Source organism: Azolla caroliniana, unplaced genomic scaffold, assembly GCF_043228905.1.
Source record: "Azolla caroliniana isolate FFs.n. ecotype wild unplaced genomic scaffold, voAzoCaro1.0.p SCAF_118, whole genome shotgun sequence".
Lineage (NCBI taxonomy): Eukaryota > Viridiplantae > Streptophyta > Polypodiopsida > Salviniales > Salviniaceae > Azolla > Azolla caroliniana.
The window spans coordinates 40,705-61,422 of NW_028230553.1; the positions used below are offsets into that span (position 1 = coordinate 40,705).

General features: G+C 48.3%; 2 protein-coding genes and 8 non-coding genes across 10 annotated transcripts; 2 read left to right on the top strand and 8 right to left on the bottom strand.

Moving 5' to 3' along the window:
- Positions 1 to 1,286: 1,286 nt before the first annotated feature.
- Positions 1,287 to 1,358, bottom strand: TRNAM-CAU (transfer RNA methionine (anticodon CAU)). Its single transcript has one exon. It is a non-coding gene; the product is annotated as a tRNA-Met (tRNA).
- Positions 1,359 to 2,826: 1,468 nt separating this feature from the next.
- On the bottom strand, positions 2,827 to 2,898 carry TRNAM-CAU (transfer RNA methionine (anticodon CAU)). The gene has a single exon. It is a non-coding gene; the product is annotated as a tRNA-Met (tRNA).
- Positions 2,899 to 4,366: 1,468 nt separating this feature from the next.
- TRNAM-CAU (transfer RNA methionine (anticodon CAU)) lies at positions 4,367 to 4,438 on the bottom strand. The gene has a single exon. It is a non-coding gene; the product is annotated as a tRNA-Met (tRNA).
- A 1,468-nt stretch (positions 4,439 to 5,906) lies between these two features.
- TRNAM-CAU (transfer RNA methionine (anticodon CAU)) lies at positions 5,907 to 5,978 on the bottom strand. Its single transcript has one exon. It is a non-coding gene; the product is annotated as a tRNA-Met (tRNA).
- Positions 5,979 to 7,446: 1,468 nt separating this feature from the next.
- TRNAM-CAU (transfer RNA methionine (anticodon CAU)) lies at positions 7,447 to 7,518 on the bottom strand. Its single transcript has one exon. It is a non-coding gene; the product is annotated as a tRNA-Met (tRNA).
- Positions 7,519 to 8,986: 1,468 nt separating this feature from the next.
- On the bottom strand, positions 8,987 to 9,058 carry TRNAM-CAU (transfer RNA methionine (anticodon CAU)). Its single transcript has one exon. It is a non-coding gene; the product is annotated as a tRNA-Met (tRNA).
- Positions 9,059 to 12,066: 3,008 nt separating this feature from the next.
- On the bottom strand, positions 12,067 to 12,138 carry TRNAM-CAU (transfer RNA methionine (anticodon CAU)). Its single transcript has one exon. It is a non-coding gene; the product is annotated as a tRNA-Met (tRNA).
- A 1,468-nt stretch (positions 12,139 to 13,606) lies between these two features.
- On the bottom strand, positions 13,607 to 13,678 carry TRNAM-CAU (transfer RNA methionine (anticodon CAU)). The gene has a single exon. It is a non-coding gene; the product is annotated as a tRNA-Met (tRNA).
- A 1,863-nt stretch (positions 13,679 to 15,541) lies between these two features.
- On the top strand, positions 15,542 to 16,146 carry LOC147849227 (histone H4). The gene has a single exon (XM_087337753.1). It carries the CDS (start codon positions 15,594 to 15,596, stop codon positions 15,903 to 15,905), a length of 312 nt encoding a protein of 103 aa, XP_087193879.1. The 5' UTR covers positions 15,542 to 15,593; the 3' UTR covers positions 15,906 to 16,146.
- A 2,432-nt stretch (positions 16,147 to 18,578) lies between these two features.
- On the top strand, positions 18,579 to 19,027 carry LOC147849228 (histone H4). Its single transcript, XM_087337752.1, has one exon. It carries the CDS (start codon positions 18,625 to 18,627, stop codon positions 18,934 to 18,936), a length of 312 nt encoding a protein of 103 aa, XP_087193878.1. The 5' UTR covers positions 18,579 to 18,624; the 3' UTR covers positions 18,937 to 19,027.
- The last annotated feature ends 1,691 nt before the right edge of the window (positions 19,028 to 20,718 follow it).

Below are 20,718 nucleotides of genomic sequence, written 5' to 3' on the forward strand. Positions count from 1 at the left end.
ATGGATGTTCCTACCTACTCGGCGCACGTCAATGTGTCTGCCTCGTTCGTTCTTGCTACGGACTTGGAGCGGGAGAACACCCTCTTGTGGGCAACGCGAGAGAGAGGGCGACCTGATTATTCTTGAGCATGGCGACATACCACATTGGCTCGCTAGGAAACCGTCTTCCTCACCTTGGCGCGTCGAGGCCTTGTGTCACCCGTTGGACTCGGGTCGCCGCTTCTATGGTTGCACCGAACTGGGAAAATGATCGACGATAGTTTCACACCAGTTTCCGTTCCCTTTCGGGAACCCTCAAACGCTATATGGTACGTGCCACAAACCTCGGGAAGCGACCCCCCCTCGAAACTAGGTCATACGGCCTCCAGCCCGATGACGTGCGGACGTGGAAGGTTTGTCGACTAGCAAACAACCCGAGCCTTGCAGCATTCCGAGAACGTTGTCATTCGTTACAGCGAGGACCTTCCTGTTTCTTCTCCGTTGACGTTGCATTGGAAAGGAAAGGGGAACAAGAGAACGCATTTCAACCGTTTTGTTTTGATCAGGGGTTGTTGGTGCGCGTCATTTGGCTCACGCTAAATCTCAAAGGCTGCAGCTAGAGTTTTGACGATGTTAAAAGGTGGTTACGTATCCCACCGATCTATGGCTTTGTTCGGTAAAACCTGCAAGGCGAGACGATGTTGCCAGGATGTTTGGTCGGGAAGACGAGTCCGCAACCTTGGATGGATTGGTAGATGGAGGGTAAATTGCACCAACATTGTCAACGGTAAGTTCTAACGTGTTGCATTGAACGTCGTGCCGTAACGGCTCCCGTCGAAAGCAAAAGAAAGACGTGAAAGAGAGCATCAAGTCTGATGCGCGGTTGCGGGGAATGTTGCAGCGTGGTTGGAATTCTCAATTGCGGTTTCCGTCCAAGGTGCTCATACGTACAACCGTAATGCGTGGTCTTCCTCTGCGTTATTCCAGGTGACACGAGTCTCGAGTAAGCGTCGGTCATTCCCAAGAACTTGAACCGCAGATTTGACCAGTAAGCGAGCAGATACCTATTACATCCGACTTTGACGTGATCGCCAAATGTATTCGGAAGCCCCAAGTAAGGCACCGTCATGGCAGTCACTTCGCAGGCTCATTCCTCTTAACCTTCCACACGTGCGCGGTTAGCAATCCCTAAAGAACTCCTCGAACGAAGCTCGGGCGGTAACGTCTTGAATAAGGACCCACGCAAGGAGGCGAGGGAAACAAGATCGTAGCGGTGGTTTTGACGTACAGCTAATTCAACCGCGCGGTATCAGAGCGAGGTTTCGATCCTCGGACCTGTGGGTTATGGGCCCACCACGCTTCCGCTGCGCCACTCTGATGCGGATGACTTGAAAGCCAAAGAGAGATAAAGAATTCAAAGAGAACGACGCGAGAGCTCTTGCTTATTTCTCCATGTTAATCTACTCGAGAAGCCATGGAAACGTTGTAAACAAGGTCGAGGTTAGCAAATGGAGCGTGAACAACCCGAGCATGAGCACGGCGGGTGGCCTCGTTAAGTAGTATGGATGTTCCTACCTACTCGGCGCACGTCAATGTGTCTGCCTCGTTCGTTCTTGCTACGGACTTGGAGCGGGAGAACACCCTCTTGTGGGCAACGCGAGAGAGAGGGCGACCTGATTATTCTTGAGCATGGCGACATACCACATTGGCTCGCTAGGAAACCGTCTTCCTCACCTTGGCGCGTCGAGGCCTTGTGTCACCCGTTGGACTCGGGTCGCCGCTTCTATGGTTGCACCGAACTGGGAAAATGATCGACGATAGTTTCACACCAGTTTCCGTTCCCTTTCGGGAACCCTCAAACGCTATATGGTACGTGCCACAAACCTCGGGAAGCGACCCCCCCTCGAAACTAGGTCATACGGCCTCCAGCCCGATGACGTGCGGACGTGGAAGGTTTGTCGACTAGCAAACAACCCGAGCCTTGCAGCATTCCGAGAACGTTGTCATTCGTTACAGCGAGGACCTTCCTGTTTCTTCTCCGTTGACGTTGCATTGGAAAGGAAAGGGGAACAAGAGAACGCATTTCAACCGTTTTGTTTTGATCAGGGGTTGTTGGTGCGCGTCATTTGGCTCACGCTAAATCTCAAAGGCTGCAGCTAGAGTTTTGACGATGTTAAAAGGTGGTTACGTATCCCACCGATCTATGGCTTTGTTCGGTAAAACCTGCAAGGCGAGACGATGTTGCCAGGATGTTTGGTCGGGAAGACGAGTCCACAACCTTGGATGGATTGGTAGATGGAGGGTAAATTGCACCAACATTGTCAACGGTAAGTTCTAACGTGTTGCATTGAACGCCGTGCCGTAACGGCTCCCGTCGAAAGCAAAAGAAAGACGTGAAAGAGAGCATCAAGTCTGATGCGCGGTTGCGGGGAATGTTGCAGCGTGGTTGGAATTCTCAATTGCGGTTTCCGTCCAAGGTGCTCATACGTACAACCGTAATGCGTGGTCTTCCTCTGCGTTATTCCAGGTGACACGAGTCTCGAGTAAGCGTCGGTCATTCCCAAGAACTTGAACCGCAGATTTGACCAGTAAGCGAGCAGATACCTATTACATCCGACTTTGACGTGATCGCCAAATGTATTCGGAAGCCCCAAGTAAGGCACCGTCATGGCAGTCACTTCGCAGGCTCATTCCTCTTAACCTTCCACACGTGCGCGGTTAGCAATCCCTAAAGAACTCCTCGAACGAAGCTCGGGCGGTAACGTCTTGAATAAGGACCCACGCAAGGAGGCGAGGGAAACAAGATCGTAGCGGTGGTTTTGACGTACAGCTAATTCAACCGCGCGGTATCAGAGCGAGGTTTCGATCCTCGGACCTGTGGGTTATGGGCCCACCACGCTTCCGCTGCGCCACTCTGATGCGGATGACTTGAAAGCCAAAGAGAGATAAAGAATTCAAAGAGAACGACGCGAGAGCTCTTGCTTATTTCTCCATGTTAATCTACTCGAGAAGCCATGGAAACGTTGTAAACAAGGTCGAGGTTAGCAAATGGAGCGTGAACAACCCGAGCATGAGCACGGCGGGTGGCCTCGTTAAGTAGTATGGATGTTCCTACCTACTCGGCGCACGTCAATGTGTCTGCCTCGTTCGTTCTTGCTACGGACTTGGAGCGGGAGAACACCCTCTTGTGGGCAACGCGAGAGAGAGGGCGACCTGATTATTCTTGAGCATGGCGACATACCACATTGGCTCGCTAGGAAACCGTCTTCCTCACCTTGGCGCGTCGAGGCCTTGTGTCACCCGTTGGACTCGGGTCGCCGCTTCTATGGTTGCACCGAACTGGGAAAATGATCGACGATAGTTTCACACCAGTTTCCGTTCCCTTTCGGGAACCCTCAAACGCTATATGGTACGTGCCACAAACCTCGGGAAGCGACCCCCCCTCGAAACTAGGTCATACGGCCTCCAGCCCGATGACGTGCGGACGTGGAAGGTTTGTCGACTAGCAAACAACCCGAGCCTTGCAGCATTCCGAGAACGTTGTCATTCGTTACAGCGAGGACCTTCCTGTTTCTTCTCCGTTGACGTTGCATTGGAAAGGAAAGGGGAACAAGAGAACGCATTTCAACCGTTTTGTTTTGATCAGGGGTTGTTGGTGCGCGTCATTTGGCTCACGCTAAATCTCAAAGGCTGCAGCTAGAGTTTTGACGATGTTAAAAGGTGGTTACGTATCCCACCGATCTATGGCTTTGTTCGGTAAAACCTGCAAGGCGAGACGATGTTGCCAGGATGTTTGGTCGGGAAGACGAGTCCGCAACCTTGGATGGATTGGTAGATGGAGGGTAAATTGCACCAACATTGTCAACGGTAAGTTCTAACGTGTTGCATTGAACGCCGTGCCGTAACGGCTCCCGTCGAAAGCAAAAGAAAGACGTGAAAGAGAGCATCAAGTCTGATGCGCGGTTGCGGGGAATGTTGCAGCGTGGTTGGAATTCTCAATTGCGGTTTCCGTCCAAGGTGCTCATACGTACAACCGTAATGCGTGGTCTTCCTCTGCGTTATTCCAGGTGACACGAGTCTCGAGTAAGCGTCGGTCATTCCCAAGAACTTGAACCGCAGATTTGACCAGTAAGCGAGCAGATACCTATTACATCCGACTTTGACGTGATCGCCAAATGTATTCGGAAGCCCCAAGTAAGGCACCGTCATGGCAGTCACTTCGCAGGCTCATTCCTCTTAACCTTCCACACGTGCGCGGTTAGCAATCCCTAAAGAACTCCTCGAACGAAGCTCGGGCGGTAACGTCTTGAATAAGGACCCACGCAAGGAGGCGAGGGAAACAAGATCGTAGCGGTGGTTTTGACGTACAGCTAATTCAACCGCGCGGTATCAGAGCGAGGTTTCGATCCTCGGACCTGTGGGTTATGGGCCCACCACGCTTCCGCTGCGCCACTCTGATGCGGATGACTTGAAAGCCAAAGAGAGATAAAGAATTCAAAGAGAACGACGCGAGAGCTCTTGCTTATTTCTCCATGTTAATCTACTCGAGAAGCCATGGAAACGTTGTAAACAAGGTCGAGGTTAGCAAATGGAGCGTGAACAACCCGAGCATGAGCACGGCGGGTGGCCTCGTTAAGTAGTATGGATGTTCCTACCTACTCGGCGCACGTCAATGTGTCTGCCTCGTTCGTTCTTGCTACGGACTTGGAGCGGGAGAACACCCTCTTGTGGGCAACGCGAGAGAGAGGGCGACCTGATTATTCTTGAGCATGGCGACATACCACATTGGCTCGCTAGGAAACCGTCTTCCTCACCTTGGCGCGTCGAGGCCTTGTGTCACCCGTTGGACTCGGGTCGCCGCTTCTATGGTTGCACCGAACTGGGAAAATGATCGACGATAGTTTCACACCAGTTTCCGTTCCCTTTCGGGAACCCTCAAACGCTATATGGTACGTGCCACAAACCTCGGGAAGCGACCCCCCCTCGAAACTAGGTCATACGGCCTCCAGCCCGATGACGTGCGGACGTGGAAGGTTTGTCGACTAGCAAACAACCCGAGCCTTGCAGCATTCCGAGAACGTTGTCATTCGTTACAGCGAGGACCTTCCTGTTTCTTCTCCGTTGACGTTGCATTGGAAAGGAAAGGGGAACAAGAGAACGCATTTCAACCGTTTTGTTTTGATCAGGGGTTGTTGGTGCGCGTCATTTGGCTCACGCTAAATCTCAAAGGCTGCAGCTAGAGTTTTGACGATGTTAAAAGGTGGTTACGTATCCCACCGATCTATGGCTTTGTTCGGTAAAACCTGCAAGGCGAGACGATGTTGCCAGGATGTTTGGTCGGGAAGACGAGTCCGCAACCTTGGATGGATTGGTAGATGGAGGGTAAATTGCACCAACATTGTCAACGGTAAGTTCTAACGTGTTGCATTGAACGCCGTGCCGTAACGGCTCCCGTCGAAAGCAAAAGAAAGACGTGAAAGAGAGCATCAAGTCTGATGCGCGGTTGCGGGGAATGTTGCAGCGTGGTTGGAATTCTCAATTGCGGTTTCCGTCCAAGGTGCTCATACGTACAACCGTAATGCGTGGTCTTCCTCTGCGTTATTCCAGGTGACACGAGTCTCGAGTAAGCGTCGGTCATTCCCAAGAACTTGAACCGCAGATTTGACCAGTAAGCGAGCAGATACCTATTACATCCGACTTTGACGTGATCGCCAAATGTATTCGGAAGCCCCAAGTAAGGCACCGTCATGGCAGTCACTTCGCAGGCTCATTCCTCTTAACCTTCCACACGTGCGCGGTTAGCAATCCCTAAAGAACTCCTCGAACGAAGCTCGGGCGGTAACGTCTTGAATAAGGACCCACGCAAGGAGGCGAGGGAAACAAGATCGTAGCGGTGGTTTTGACGTACAGCTAATTCAACCGCGCGGTATCAGAGCGAGGTTTCGATCCTCGGACCTGTGGGTTATGGGCCCACCACGCTTCCGCTGCGCCACTCTGATGCGGATGACTTGAAAGCCAAAGAGAGATAAAGAATTCAAAGAGAACGACGCGAGAGCTCTTGCTTATTTCTCCATGTTAATCTACTCGAGAAGCCATGGAAACGTTGTAAACAAGGTCGAGGTTAGCAAATGGAGCGTGAACAACCCGAGCATGAGCACGGCGGGTGGCCTCGTTAAGTAGTATGGATGTTCCTACCTACTCGGCGCACGTCAATGTGTCTGCCTCGTTCGTTCTTGCTACGGACTTGGAGCGGGAGAACACCCTCTTGTGGGCAACGCGAGAGAGAGGGCGACCTGATTATTCTTGAGCATGGCGACATACCACATTGGCTCGCTAGGAAACCGTCTTCCTCACCTTGGCGCGTCGAGGCCTTGTGTCACCCGTTGGACTCGGGTCGCCGCTTCTATGGTTGCACCGAACTGGGAAAATGATCGACGATAGTTTCACACCAGTTTCCGTTCCCTTTCGGGAACCCTCAAACGCTATATGGTACGTGCCACAAACCTCGGGAAGCGACCCCCCCTCGAAACTAGGTCATACGGCCTCCAGCCCGATGACGTGCGGACGTGGAAGGTTTGTCGACTAGCAAACAACCCGAGCCTTGCAGCATTCCGAGAACGTTGTCATTCGTTACAGCGAGGACCTTCCTGTTTCTTCTCCGTTGACGTTGCATTGGAAAGGAAAGGGGAACAAGAGAACGCATTTCAACCGTTTTGTTTTGATCAGGGGTTGTTGGTGCGCGTCATTTGGCTCACGCTAAATCTCAAAGGCTGCAGCTAGAGTTTTGACGATGTTAAAAGGTGGTTACGTATCCCACCGATCTATGGCTTTGTTCGGTAAAACCTGCAAGGCGAGACGATGTTGCCAGGATGTTTGGTCGGGAAGACGAGTCCGCAACCTTGGATGGATTGGTAGATGGAGGGTAAATTGCACCAACATTGTCAACGGTAAGTTCTAACGTGTTGCATTGAACGTCGTGCCGTAACGGCTCCCGTCGAAAGCAAAAGAAAGACGTGAAAGAGAGCATCAAGTCTGATGCGCGGTTGCGGGGAATGTTGCAGCGTGGTTGGAATTCTCAATTGCGGTTTCCGTCCAAGGTGCTCATACGTACAACCGTAATGCGTGGTCTTCCTCTGCGTTATTCCAGGTGACACGAGTCTCGAGTAAGCGTCGGTCATTCCCAAGAACTTGAACCGCAGATTTGACCAGTAAGCGAGCAGATACCTATTACATCCGACTTTGACGTGATCGCCAAATGTATTCGGAAGCCCCAAGTAAGGCACCGTCATGGCAGTCACTTCGCAGGCTCATTCCTCTTAACCTTCCACACGTGCGCGGTTAGCAATCCCTAAAGAACTCCTCGAACGAAGCTCGGGCGGTAACGTCTTGAATAAGGACCCACGCAAGGAGGCGAGGGAAACAAGATCGTAGCGGTGGTTTTGACGTACAGCTAATTCAACCGCGCGGTATCAGAGCGAGGTTTCGATCCTCGGACCTGTGGGTTATGGGCCCACCACGCTTCCGCTGCGCCACTCTGATGCGGATGACTTGAAAGCCAAAGAGAGATAAAGAATTCAAAGAGAACGACGCGAGAGCTCTTGCTTATTTCTCCATGTTAATCTACTCGAGAAGCCATGGAAACGTTGTAAACAAGGTCGAGGTTAGCAAATGGAGCGTGAACAACCCGAGCATGAGCACGGCGGGTGGCCTCGTTAAGTAGTATGGATGTTCCTACCTACTCGGCGCACGTCAATGTGTCTGCCTCGTTCGTTCTTGCTACGGACTTGGAGCGGGAGAACACCCTCTTGTGGGCAACGCGAGAGAGAGGGCGACCTGATTATTCTTGAGCATGGCGACATACCACATTGGCTCGCTAGGAAACCGTCTTCCTCACCTTGGCGCGTCGAGGCCTTGTGTCACCCGTTGGACTCGGGTCGCCGCTTCTATGGTTGCACCGAACTGGGAAAATGATCGACGATAGTTTCACACCAGTTTCCGTTCCCTTTCGGGAACCCTCAAACGCTATATGGTACGTGCCACAAACCTCGGGAAGCGACCCCCCCTCGAAACTAGGTCATACGGCCTCCAGCCCGATGACGTGCGGACGTGGAAGGTTTGTCGACTAGCAAACAACCCGAGCCTTGCAGCATTCCGAGAACGTTGTCATTCGTTACAGCGAGGACCTTCCTGTTTCTTCTCCGTTGACGTTGCATTGGAAAGGAAAGGGGAACAAGAGAACGCATTTCAACCGTTTTGTTTTGATCAGGGGTTGTTGGTGCGCGTCATTTGGCTCACGCTAAATCTCAAAGGCTGCAGCTAGAGTTTTGACGATGTTAAAAGGTGGTTACGTATCCCACCGATCTATGGCTTTGTTCGGTAAAACCTGCAAGGCGAGACGATGTTGCCAGGATGTTTGGTCGGGAAGACGAGTCCGCAACCTTGGATGGATTGGTAGATGGAGGGTAAATTGCACCAACATTGTCAACGGTAAGTTCTAACGTGTTGCATTGAACGTCGTGCCGTAACGGCTCCCGTCGAAAGCAAAAGAAAGACGTGAAAGAGAGCATCAAGTCTGATGCGCGGTTGCGGGGAATGTTGCAGCGTGGTTGGAATTCTCAATTGCGGTTTCCGTCCAAGGTGCTCATACGTACAACCGTAATGCGTGGTCTTCCTCTGCGTTATTCCAGGTGACACGAGTCTCGAGTAAGCGTCGGTCATTCCCAAGAACTTGAACCGCAGATTTGACCAGTAAGCGAGCAGATACCTATTACATCCGACTTTGACGTGATCGCCAAATGTATTCGGAAGCCCCAAGTAAGGCACCGTCATGGCAGTCACTTCGCAGGCTCATTCCTCTTAACCTTCCACACGTGCGCGGTTAGCAATCCCTAAAGAACTCCTCGAACGAAGCTCGGGCGGTAACGTCTTGAATAAGGACCCACGCAAGGAGGCGAGGGAAACAAGATCGTAGCGGTGGTTTTGACGTACAGCTAATTCAACCGCGCGGTATCAGAGCGAGGTTTCGATCCTCGGACCTGTGGGTTATGGGCCCACCACGCTTCCGCTGCGCCACTCTGATGCGGATGACTTGAAAGCCAAAGAGAGATAAAGAATTCAAAGAGAACGACGCGAGAGCTCTTGCTTATTTCTCCATGTTAATCTACTCGAGAAGCCATGGAAACGTTGTAAACAAGGTCGAGGTTAGCAAATGGAGCGTGAACAACCCGAGCATGAGCACGGCGGGTGGCCTCGTTAAGTAGTATGGATGTTCCTACCTACTCGGCGCACGTCAATGTGTCTGCCTCGTTCGTTCTTGCTACGGACTTGGAGCGGGAGAACACCCTCTTGTGGGCAACGCGAGAGAGAGGGCGACCTGATTATTCTTGAGCATGGCGACATACCACATTGGCTCGCTAGGAAACCGTCTTCCTCACCTTGGCGCGTCGAGGCCTTGTGTCACCCGTTGGACTCGGGTCGCCGCTTCTATGGTTGCACCGAACTGGGAAAATGATCGACGATAGTTTCACACCAGTTTCCGTTCCCTTTCGGGAACCCTCAAACGCTATATGGTACGTGCCACAAACCTCGGGAAGCGACCCCCCCTCGAAACTAGGTCATACGGCCTCCAGCCCGATGACGTGCGGACGTGGAAGGTTTGTCGACTAGCAAACAACCCGAGCCTTGCAGCATTCCGAGAACGTTGTCATTCGTTACAGCGAGGACCTTCCTGTTTCTTCTCCGTTGACGTTGCATTGGAAAGGAAAGGGGAACAAGAGAACGCATTTCAACCGTTTTGTTTTGATCAGGGGTTGTTGGTGCGCGTCATTTGGCTCACGCTAAATCTCAAAGGCTGCAGCTAGAGTTTTGACGATGTTAAAAGGTGGTTACGTATCCCACCGATCTATGGCTTTGTTCGGTAAAACCTGCAAGGCGAGACGATGTTGCCAGGATGTTTGGTCGGGAAGACGAGTCCGCAACCTTGGATGGATTGGTAGATGGAGGGTAAATTGCACCAACATTGTCAACGGTAAGTTCTAACGTGTTGCATTGAACGTCGTGCCGTAACGGCTCCCGTCGAAAGCAAAAGAAAGACGTGAAAGAGAGCATCAAGTCTGATGCGCGGTTGCGGGGAATGTTGCAGCGTGGTTGGAATTCTCAATTGCGGTTTCCGTCCAAGGTGCTCATACGTACAACCGTAATGCGTGGTCTTCCTCTGCGTTATTCCAGGTGACACGAGTCTCGAGTAAGCGTCGGTCATTCCCAAGAACTTGAACCGCAGATTTGACCAGTAAGCGAGCAGATACCTATTACATCCGACTTTGACGTGATCGCCAAATGTATTCGGAAGCCCCAAGTAAGGCACCGTCATGGCAGTCACTTCGCAGGCTCATTCCTCTTAACCTTCCACACGTGCGCGGTTAGCAATCCCTAAAGAACTCCTCGAACGAAGCTCGGGCGGTAACGTCTTGAATAAGGACCCACGCAAGGAGGCGAGGGAAACAAGATCGTAGCGGTGGTTTTGACGTACAGCTAATTCAACCGCGCGGTATCAGAGCAAGGTTTCGATCCTCGGACCTGTGGGTTATGGGCCCACCACGCTTCCGCTGCGCCACTCTGATGCGGATGACTTGAAAGCCAAAGAGAGATAAAGAATTCAAAGAGAACGACGCGAGAGCTCTTGCTTATTTCTCCATGTTAATCTACTCGAGAAGCCATGGAAACGTTGTAAACAAGGTCGAGGTTAGCAAATGGAGCGTGAACAACCCGAGCATGAGCACGGCGGGTGGCCTCGTTAAGTAGTATGGATGTTCCTACCTACTCGGCGCACGTCAATGTGTCTGCCTCGTTCGTTCTTGCTACGGACTTGGAGCGGGAGAACACCCTCTTGTGGGCAACGCGAGAGAGAGGGCGACCTGATTATTCTTGAGCATGGCGACATACCACATTGGCTCGCTAGGAAACCGTCTTCCTCACCTTGGCGCGTCGAGGCCTTGTGTCACCCGTTGGACTCGGGTCGCCGCTTCTATGGTTGCACCGAACTGGGAAAATGATCGACGATAGTTTCACACCAGTTTCCGTTCCCTTTCGGGAACCCTCAAACGCTATATGGTACGTGCCACAAACCTCGGGAAGCGACCCCCCCTCGAAACTAGGTCATACGGCCTCCAGCCCGATGACGTGCGGACGTGGAAGGTTTGTCGACTAGCAAACAACCCGAGCCTTGCAGCATTCCGAGAACGTTGTCATTCGTTACAGCGAGGACCTTCCTGTTTCTTCTCCGTTGACGTTGCATTGGAAAGGAAAGGGGAACAAGAGAACGCATTTCAACCGTTTTGTTTTGATCAGGGGTTGTTGGTGCGCGTCATTTGGCTCACGCTAAATCTCAAAGGCTGCAGCTAGAGTTTTGACGATGTTAAAAGGTGGTTACGTATCCCACCGATCTATGGCTTTGTTCGGTAAAACCTGCAAGGCGAGACGATGTTGCCAGGATGTTTGGTCGGGAAGACGAGTCCGCAACCTTGGATGGATTGGTAGATGGAGGGTAAATTGCACCAACATTGTCAACGGTAAGTTCTAACGTGTTGCATTGAACGTCGTGCCGTAACGGCTCCCGTCGAAAGCAAAAGAAAGACGTGAAAGAGAGCATCAAGTCTGATGCGCGGTTGCGGGGAATGTTGCAGCGTGGTTGGAATTCTCAATTGCGGTTTCCGTCCAAGGTGCTCATACGTACAACCGTAATGCGTGGTCTTCCTCTGCGTTATTCCAGGTGACACGAGTCTCGAGTAAGCGTCGGTCATTCCCAAGAACTTGAACCGCAGATTTGACCAGTAAGCGAGCAGATACCTATTACATCCGACTTTGACGTGATCGCCAAATGTATTCGGAAGCCCCAAGTAAGGCACCGTCATGGCAGTCACTTCGCAGGCTCATTCCTCTTAACCTTCCACACGTGCGCGGTTAGCAATCCCTAAAGAACTCCTCGAACGAAGCTCGGGCGGTAACGTCTTGAATAAGGACCCACGCAAGGAGGCGAGGGAAACAAGATCGTAGCGGTGGTTTTGACGTACAGCTAATTCAACCGCGCGGTATCAGAGCGAGGTTTCGATCCTCGGACCTGTGGGTTATGGGCCCACCACGCTTCCGCTGCGCCACTCTGATGCGGATGACTTGAAAGCCAAAGAGAGATAAAGAATTCAAAGAGAACGACGCGAGAGCTCTTGCTTATTTCTCCATGTTAATCTACTCGAGAAGCCATGGAAACGTTGTAAACAAGGTCGAGGTTAGCAAATGGAGCGTGAACAACCCGAGCATGAGCACGGCGGGTGGCCTCGTTAAGTAGTATGGATGTTCCTACCTACTCGGCGCACGTCAATGTGTCTGCCTCGTTCGTTCTTGCTACGGACTTGGAGCGGGAGAACACCCTCTTGTGGGCAACGCGAGAGAGAGGGCGACCTGATTATTCTTGAGCATGGCGACATACCACATTGGCTCGCTAGGAAACCGTCTTCCTCACCTTGGCGCGTCGAGGCCTTGTGTCACCCGTTGGACTCGGGTCGCCGCTTCTATGGTTGCACCGAACTGGGAAAATGATCGACGATAGTTTCACACCAGTTTCCGTTCCCTTTCGGGAACCCTCAAACGCTATATGGTACGTGCCACAAACCTCGGGAAGCGACCCCCCCTCGAAACTAGGTCATACGGCCTCCAGCCCGATGACGTGCGGACGTGGAAGGTTTGTCGACTAGCAAACAACCCGAGCCTTGCAGCATTCCGAGAACGTTGTCATTCGTTACAGCGAGGACCTTCCTGTTTCTTCTCCGTTGACGTTGCATTGGAAAGGAAAGGGGAACAAGAGAACGCATTTCAACCGTTTTGTTTTGATCAGGGGTTGTTGGTGCGCGTCATTTGGCTCACGCTAAATCTCAAAGGCTGCAGCTAGAGTTTTGACGATGTTAAAAGGTGGTTACGTATCCCACCGATCTATGGCTTTGTTCGGTAAAACCTGCAAGGCGAGACGATGTTGCCAGGATGTTTGGTCGGGAAGACGAGTCCGCAACCTTGGATGGATTGGTAGATGGAGGGTAAATTGCACCAACATTGTCAACGGTAAGTTCTAACGTGTTGCATTGAACGTCGTGCCGTAACGGCTCCCGTCGAAAGCAAAAGAAAGACGTGAAAGAGAGCATCAAGTCTGATGCGCGGTTGCGGGGAATGTTGCAGCGTGGTTGGAATTCTCAATTGCGGTTTCCGTCCAAGGTGCTCATACGTACAACCGTAATGCGTGGTCTTCCTCTGCGTTATTCCAGGTGACACGAGTCTCGAGTAAGCGTCGGTCATTCCCAAGAACTTGAACCGCAGATTTGACCAGTAAGCGAGCAGATACCTATTACATCCGACTTTGACGTGATCGCCAAATGTATTCGGAAGCCCCAAGTAAGGCACCGTCATGGCAGTCACTTCGCAGGCTCATTCCTCTTAACCTTCCACACGTGCGCGGTTAGCAATCCCTAAAGAACTCCTCGAACGAAGCTCGGGCGGTAACGTCTTGAATAAGGACCCACGCAAGGAGGCGAGGGAAACAAGATCGTAGCGGTGGTTTTGACGTACAGCTAATTCAACCGCGCGGTATCAGAGCGAGGTTTCGATCCTCGGACCTGTGGGTTATGGGCCCACCACGCTTCCGCTGCGCCACTCTGATGCGGATGACTTGAAAGCCAAAGAGAGATAAAGAATTCAAAGAGAACGACGCGAGAGCTCTTGCTTATTTCTCCATGTTAATCTACTCGAGAAGCCATGGAAACGTTGTAAACAAGGTCGAGGTTAGCAAATGGAGCGTGAACAACCCGAGCATGAGCACGGCGGGTGGCCTCGTTAAGTAGTATGGATGTTCCTACCTACTCGGCGCACGTCAATGTGTCTGCCTCGTTCGTTCTTGCTACGGACTTGGAGCGGGAGAACACCCTCTTGTGGGCAACGCGAGAGAGAGGGCGACCTGATTATTCTTGAGCATGGCGACATACCACATTGGCTCGCTAGGAAACCGTCTTCCTCACCTTGGCGCGTCGAGGCCTTGTGTCACCCGTTGGACTCGGGTCGCCGCTTCTATGGTTGCACCGAACTGGGAAAATGATCGACGATAGTTTCACACCAGTTTCCGTTCCCTTTCGGGAACCCTCAAACGCTATATGGTACGTGCCACAAACCTCGGGAAGCGACCCCCCCCTCGAAACTAGGTCATACGGCCTCCAGCCCGATGACGTGCGGACGTGGAAGGTTTGTCGACTAGCAAACAACCCGAGCCTTGCAGCATTCCGAGAACGTTGTCATTCGTTACAGCGAGGACCTTCTTGTTTCTTCTCCGTTGACGTTGCATTGGAAAGGAAAGGGGAACAAGAGAACGCATTTCAACCGTTTTGTTTTGATCAGGGGTTGTTGGTGCGCATCATTTGGCTCACGCTAAATCTCAAAGGCTGCAGCTATGGGTTAATTAGGTAATTAACTATGGGTTAATTAGTATCTGTTTATATGAGTAGTTAATCATGTATGCAACGGAAGACTAAATGATATGTGTGTGTATGTGAGAGGAAGTAGGAATTACACTTGTGAACAATTAAACAATGGAGGATGACTAACAAGAGAGTAACTTTAGAACTGTTTTTGATAATAGACGACATCAAGTTACAAAAGTACCCAGGACAAGGTATATATACATCTAATGTGTAAGGGTGCAAATGTGAGTAGAGAATATAGGTAGAAGGTGCAAGTCCTATATTAAATGAGTTTGGTAGTGGGATATATAGAATGTTTTATACTTAAGAACGAAGTACGAAATCCTATTTAAGACTTAATAGTGGATACACTAACTAGATTCTATTTATGCAACCAATAAGTTATATGACCGAGAAAATAAGTAAACCTCGTTGGAGTGTGATATCTCAACACTATCAATCAAACCTAAATGGGTTCTCTTAAAACACAAACATTCGAACTTACTAATAAGAAGTTTTTGAGGTTCAATACCAATAACATTGGGGTCAAGGTAGAAAGTCATTGTTTCTACCAATAGAACATGAACAAGTTATCTTGGAACACAAAGCATCCGACCCCATAATACGAAGCTTTTATGATATGGTACCATTGGAAGCTCTTTCGGTATGAATGGCAGGTGAGTAGATTCTAAGATATGGAACTGAGGGGGCTCTATTTTGGTCAAAATGTTCTTCTTTAAAACCTAAACTCAGGTGCGAAAAAGCACTAGGAGATTTTTTGCTTCCTCCTTCAAATGTGAAAGCGCCCGGGTGTTTTTGAATTCACATTTTTCCCTCCCAAAATCGAATGCAAATCGTGTGTTTCTTCTTAGAGCCCCGTGCTCCGTTAGATCTCCCCCTTGATCGGACGACACAGATGGAAGTCATCCAGGATCGATCCGGACTAATTTAAATTGACACCGTCCGATCTGATCGTTCGCATCGGACCGTTGACAGATGCTCCAGGAGCCTTTATATATAATCGCAAACAGAGGTGCTGTTATTCATCTTCTTCATCTTTTGAGTTGTTTATCTGTCTGTAGTTCATAAAGGTTATATCTGTGTTGAGCTCTCATCGCCATCGCCATGTCTGGACGAGGGAAAGGAGGCAAAGGTCTCGGAAAGGGAGGAGCCAAGCGCCATCGTAAGGTCCTCCGTGATAACATCCAAGGTATCACCAAGCCTGCCATCAGAAGGCTCGCTCGCAGAGGAGGAGTGAAGAGAATCAGTGGCTTAATCTATGAGGAGACTCGCGGTGTGCTAAAGATCTTCCTTGAGAATGTTATCAGAGATGCTGTGACTTATACTGAGCATGCTCGCAGGAAGACTGTAACTGCCATGGATGTCGTCTATGCACTAAAACGACAAGGAAGAACTCTCTATGGTTTTGGCGGTTAAACAGTTTTGTCTATATATTCCATCTGTCTTTACTGGTGTTTTTTAACACCACCATTGTTCTGTGATTCTGTTCTCATTTGCATTCACTTAGTTTGATACTGGCTGGGTTGATCTTTCTCTGATTTCATTACTGTGGTTTAAATTATGGCCTATCCAATTTTCGGTAATGTGATTTAAATTATGATATTTTATCTGCTTAATCTGTATGAACCGAAAAAGGATAGTGTATTGTTGAGGGTAATATATGGATGTAATGATCTGATCTAATGTTGAAAACTTTGTGGTCCTGCGCTGTGTTATGATTTCTAATCACAGTATAGCTCTTCTTTCTTTAATCTTCGTGTTTTTTGAGTTGGAACATTCTTTCTATTACCGTATTATCACTGGAATTAAGAAATCTGCGCATGAGAATAGTGACATGGTGACTGACATCTGCGTTTTGATCCTGGGCAAATATCAGGCGTAGGACTACGTATCATCACTTTGCTTTTAGAAGTCATTCTGAATTTGCGAAACATTTGCTGTCTCATGATTCCGTTGTTTATTCTTATCCGCTGTGGCATCGGAGATTTGGATTGGATACCTGCATTCATGTGCTAATGCAGTATACCAGTAAACATTTGGTGGATTGGTTTGTGATGTTAAGTCAAGAATGGAGGAATGGTTAGCATTAACCTGTAATAGTCATTTCTTTTTTGCTAACCCGAATATTTTTGCAATTTATAAACACGGGCAGATTGATTACGATGAAAGATTAAGCTTTATTCTATTCCGAACTATTGGTATATGAATACTATCATCAAACATTTAGGGGCATGGCTTCGTGCAGAGAGTTTCAGCTCTCCCAGCAGTATAATTCATGTCTGTAGATGGGACACATAAATGGGATAACGAATTCGATGGATTCCTGTTATATATTCAATTCTCTGGGAATGGGAATTGCTGTACACGAATGGGGACAGATCCTATGGAATGGCATTCATTAGGTCACTATAAGGAAGCAGTAGTTGAATACCATCATAATATGAAAGGACATCTTTCCACACAAGACCAAGACTACCCAAGACCGAGACTAAATCTAAAAGACTAAGACTAAGACCAAGACCAAGACCAATGGCAAGAGTTTTAAGTAAAGACATTTCTGTGGTAGGGAAAAGACTCAATCATGTGACAAACAAGGTATAGAGAAGGGAACTTGATTTTGTAGGCATCAATGATCAACTCCACAAGGAGAGACATGGGGGGATTGGTCACGCGGACACAAAGTAATGAACTAAAGAAGATGACACATTCTTGTTGATAGGCACATTAAAGCATTGGTGACCCGTGACCACTTGAATTGGTATGGAATCATTGACTTGTTTGTATTGGTGGGTGCATTGAAGCATTGACAATGGACATCATAGGCCTCAATGATGCATTCCGTAGGGAGAGATATTGGAGGTGGGGCATGTGCACACAAGTCACGACGAGAAGAAGATGATGCATTTGGATTCATCGGTGCACAGAAGCATTGGTGACCCAGGACTCGAGGACCTTGAAGAAAAAGACAAATTTGTAACAACAATCACGGTTTTGATTAGATGCCAATGGTAATGGTAGCTATTGCCAAGGATACTTATACCTGTCGAGCGCTTTGCAAATATATTGAAACATCATAGAATTTTCTATTTCTAGGAAAAACTTGGAAGTACCCAAACCTTGAAAAATTGCAAGCATATACATCCCTTGCATTCTCCCCAAAGCTTTGAAATGGTCCAAAGTATGTATGAGCATGCACAAATATGCCATCAGCCAAAGTTTTGGAATAGGCCATAGTACATACGAATGAGCACACAAACGGTTGGGCAAGCCGATTATCCCCATGGTGTTTGCTTAGACGAGAACTCCTTCTGTAATGAAAGAAGAACGGTGATGTAATAGTACACAACCATTTAATCACATGCAATCGTTGACGAGTTCAGGTGACGAAGATATGAAGTAAATCTCGTTTCTAGATCGATGCAAAAGTCTTGAGATGTGATATGTAAAATTTGTAATGGTTGGTTCAAGTCCATGATTCTGGTCTCGTTTGCCTCTACAAATGTGGCGATCAACTACACTTGGAACCAATATCTCTATGAGAGGAATTGGGAGGGGGCGGGGGGGGGGGGGGGGTATGGGGTGCAATTTGTTTAAACCCTGCAAAACGTACCAATGCCATTCAATATGTATTAAAGAAGACGAAGAAGAAAAACCCCATTGTTTTCTTCTTCTTCTTCTTCTTCTTTGGATTTGAAGAAGTGGGAGTGAGAGAGAAAGAAAGAAAGAAATATTAGAGAGAGATAGAGTCTCCATTCATTCTAAAACAACTTTGAAGAAGAAAAGAAGAAGAAGAAGAAGAAGGAAGAGAATGAAACACCTCTTCGCGAGTGATCTTGGACCGTCCGATGGGCATCGGCTCTCATTTTGTTCGATCACACGGCAGGCAGGCTAATGAATGGAAAAGGAGGGCGGATCGATCCGAGACAAAAGATATGTCCACCGTTGGATCATGTCCTGATGGAGGCTAGAAGAAAGGACGGTCCAGATTGATCGTTCCAGGCGACACCACTGTATAAATTCTAAAAGAAGGAGAGGCAGGAAACAGAAAACACACAGAGAAAGCTCGCCATCGCCATAGCCAAATTCTCTGCACACAGTTAGCCTGGTAACCCTAAAATCTGCCCCTGCACCCGCCATGTCTGGACGTGGAAAGGGAGGTAAAGGCCTCGGAAAGGGAGGAGCCAAGCGCCATCGCAAGGTCCTCCGCGACAACATCCAAGGTATCACCAAACCTGCCATTCGTAGACTCGCCCGTAGAGGTGGGGTGAAGCGAATTAGTGGTCTTATCTATGAAGAGACCCGTGGCGTGCTCAAAATCTTCCTCGAGAATGTTATCAGAGATGCTGTGACCTACACGGAGCACGCCCGCAGGAAGACTGTAACTGCTATGGACGTGGTCTATGCCCTGAAACGACAGGGAAGAACCCTCTATGGTTTTGGCGGATGATCTGGTTCCTACCATCTACTGTTGTTCCCCTACTGTTCTTTGGTGTTTTTCAACACCACCAATGATGTGCGATTCTGTTCACTCTGTGCTAGGCTGACTTAAAGGGCTGTTTATGTGCAAAACAGAGAGTGAAATTCTGTCTATGTATATATGTATATGTTTTCTTGTCTGTCTGTCCATCTGTATGCGATGGTTTGCTGCGGATTTGTTTATACATTTGCGTCTGGAAAACATGTAAGGAGCCTGGCAAATGTTTTGCCTGTAAGATATGGAAGGGTTGGTTGTAACGTAAATCGCTCAATTGATCTTGATGTGGATTGAGGTTTCTAATCTTCATGTTCTGATTTGGTAATACCTTGATATTACAGGTTTTAAAATGCCATGTATCTCGATCTTCATACTAATCTCTCCCAAGGACTAGACTGTTTTGTTACCTCAGTCTCTCTTCAAGAAAGAGCACATTGTTACTGCAAATCTCTTTTACAGCTTGTGTTGCTACAATTCCTCTTTGAATACCAAGTTTTTGATTTAGCTATATTTCCATTAATGGCACACATATTTGGCAAACGTTCACATCGGGAAGGGCATGTGCTTAAATCAAACACCTCTGCTTAACAGATCATACTTGTTAGTTGTTTCCAACCTTTCTTTGATAGGAAAACACTTGGTACAATCTCTCCATACGAGTGGTCATAAGGATACTCAGATTATATCACTACATGTGGGGCTGCGTATACGGTATGAACTGAATACATCTACCTTTCTGAAGATATAGGATGTATGATGAAACAACGTAAAGTTAAAACTAGTTGCAAACGTAATGAAATCCACTTTTATACTCGCTATGCTGATTTGTTCTTGGTGTTCTGCTCTGATGACATTGTCAGATCTAAGGCATAGAATTTGCAGAGGATGTGTTCCACTTTATACTTCACGGGAATTCTCTTTAAAAGCGGCCACAGTATTGCTTTAATGTCTCCTTGAGGACTGTACATTACTGCAATTTCTCTCGTTAATGCTACTTTAGTGGAGTGAGGATAACGTTACTTTAATCTCTCCTGTGTAAATTACGCGTACAGTATCCTCTTTTGATGTGTAGACAAGCGAAACCTAAACACCAAAAGGTTTGTCTATTAAAAGTCTGGGGGCAGGGAAATCTGTTGCCTTTGAAATTCGAGACTTTTGAAGGCACATTTGTATGGACGATAATGAGAGTGTATGATTTATCATGATTACATAAGATCTAACAATTGAGTATGAATCATCTACACTAATCATGATTACATTTGATCCAACAATTGAGTATGAATCATCTACACTCATCATGATTACATTTGATCTAACAAATGAGTATGAATTATCTACACTCATCATGATTACATTTGATCCAACAATTGAGTATGAATCATCTACACTCATCTTGATTACATTTGATCCAACAATTGAGTATGAATCATCTACACTCATCTTGATTACATTTGATCCAACAATTGAGTATGAATCATCTACACTCATCATGATTACATTTGATCCAACAATTGAGTATGAATCATCTACACTCACCATGATTACATTTGATCTAACAATTGAGTATGAATCATCTACAAAATGCAAGAGTTGAGAGATAGTTAATCAGAGAGGAATTTGTTAAATCGAATTCCTCATATGACCCAAGGGACATGAAAGTAGTTCTAAGAAAAATGGAGGCAATATGCATATCTTTGTAATATATTGGAGTAAGAAGCATGGTTTCATAATGTCTCCCTGCATTATTCTCCTTTC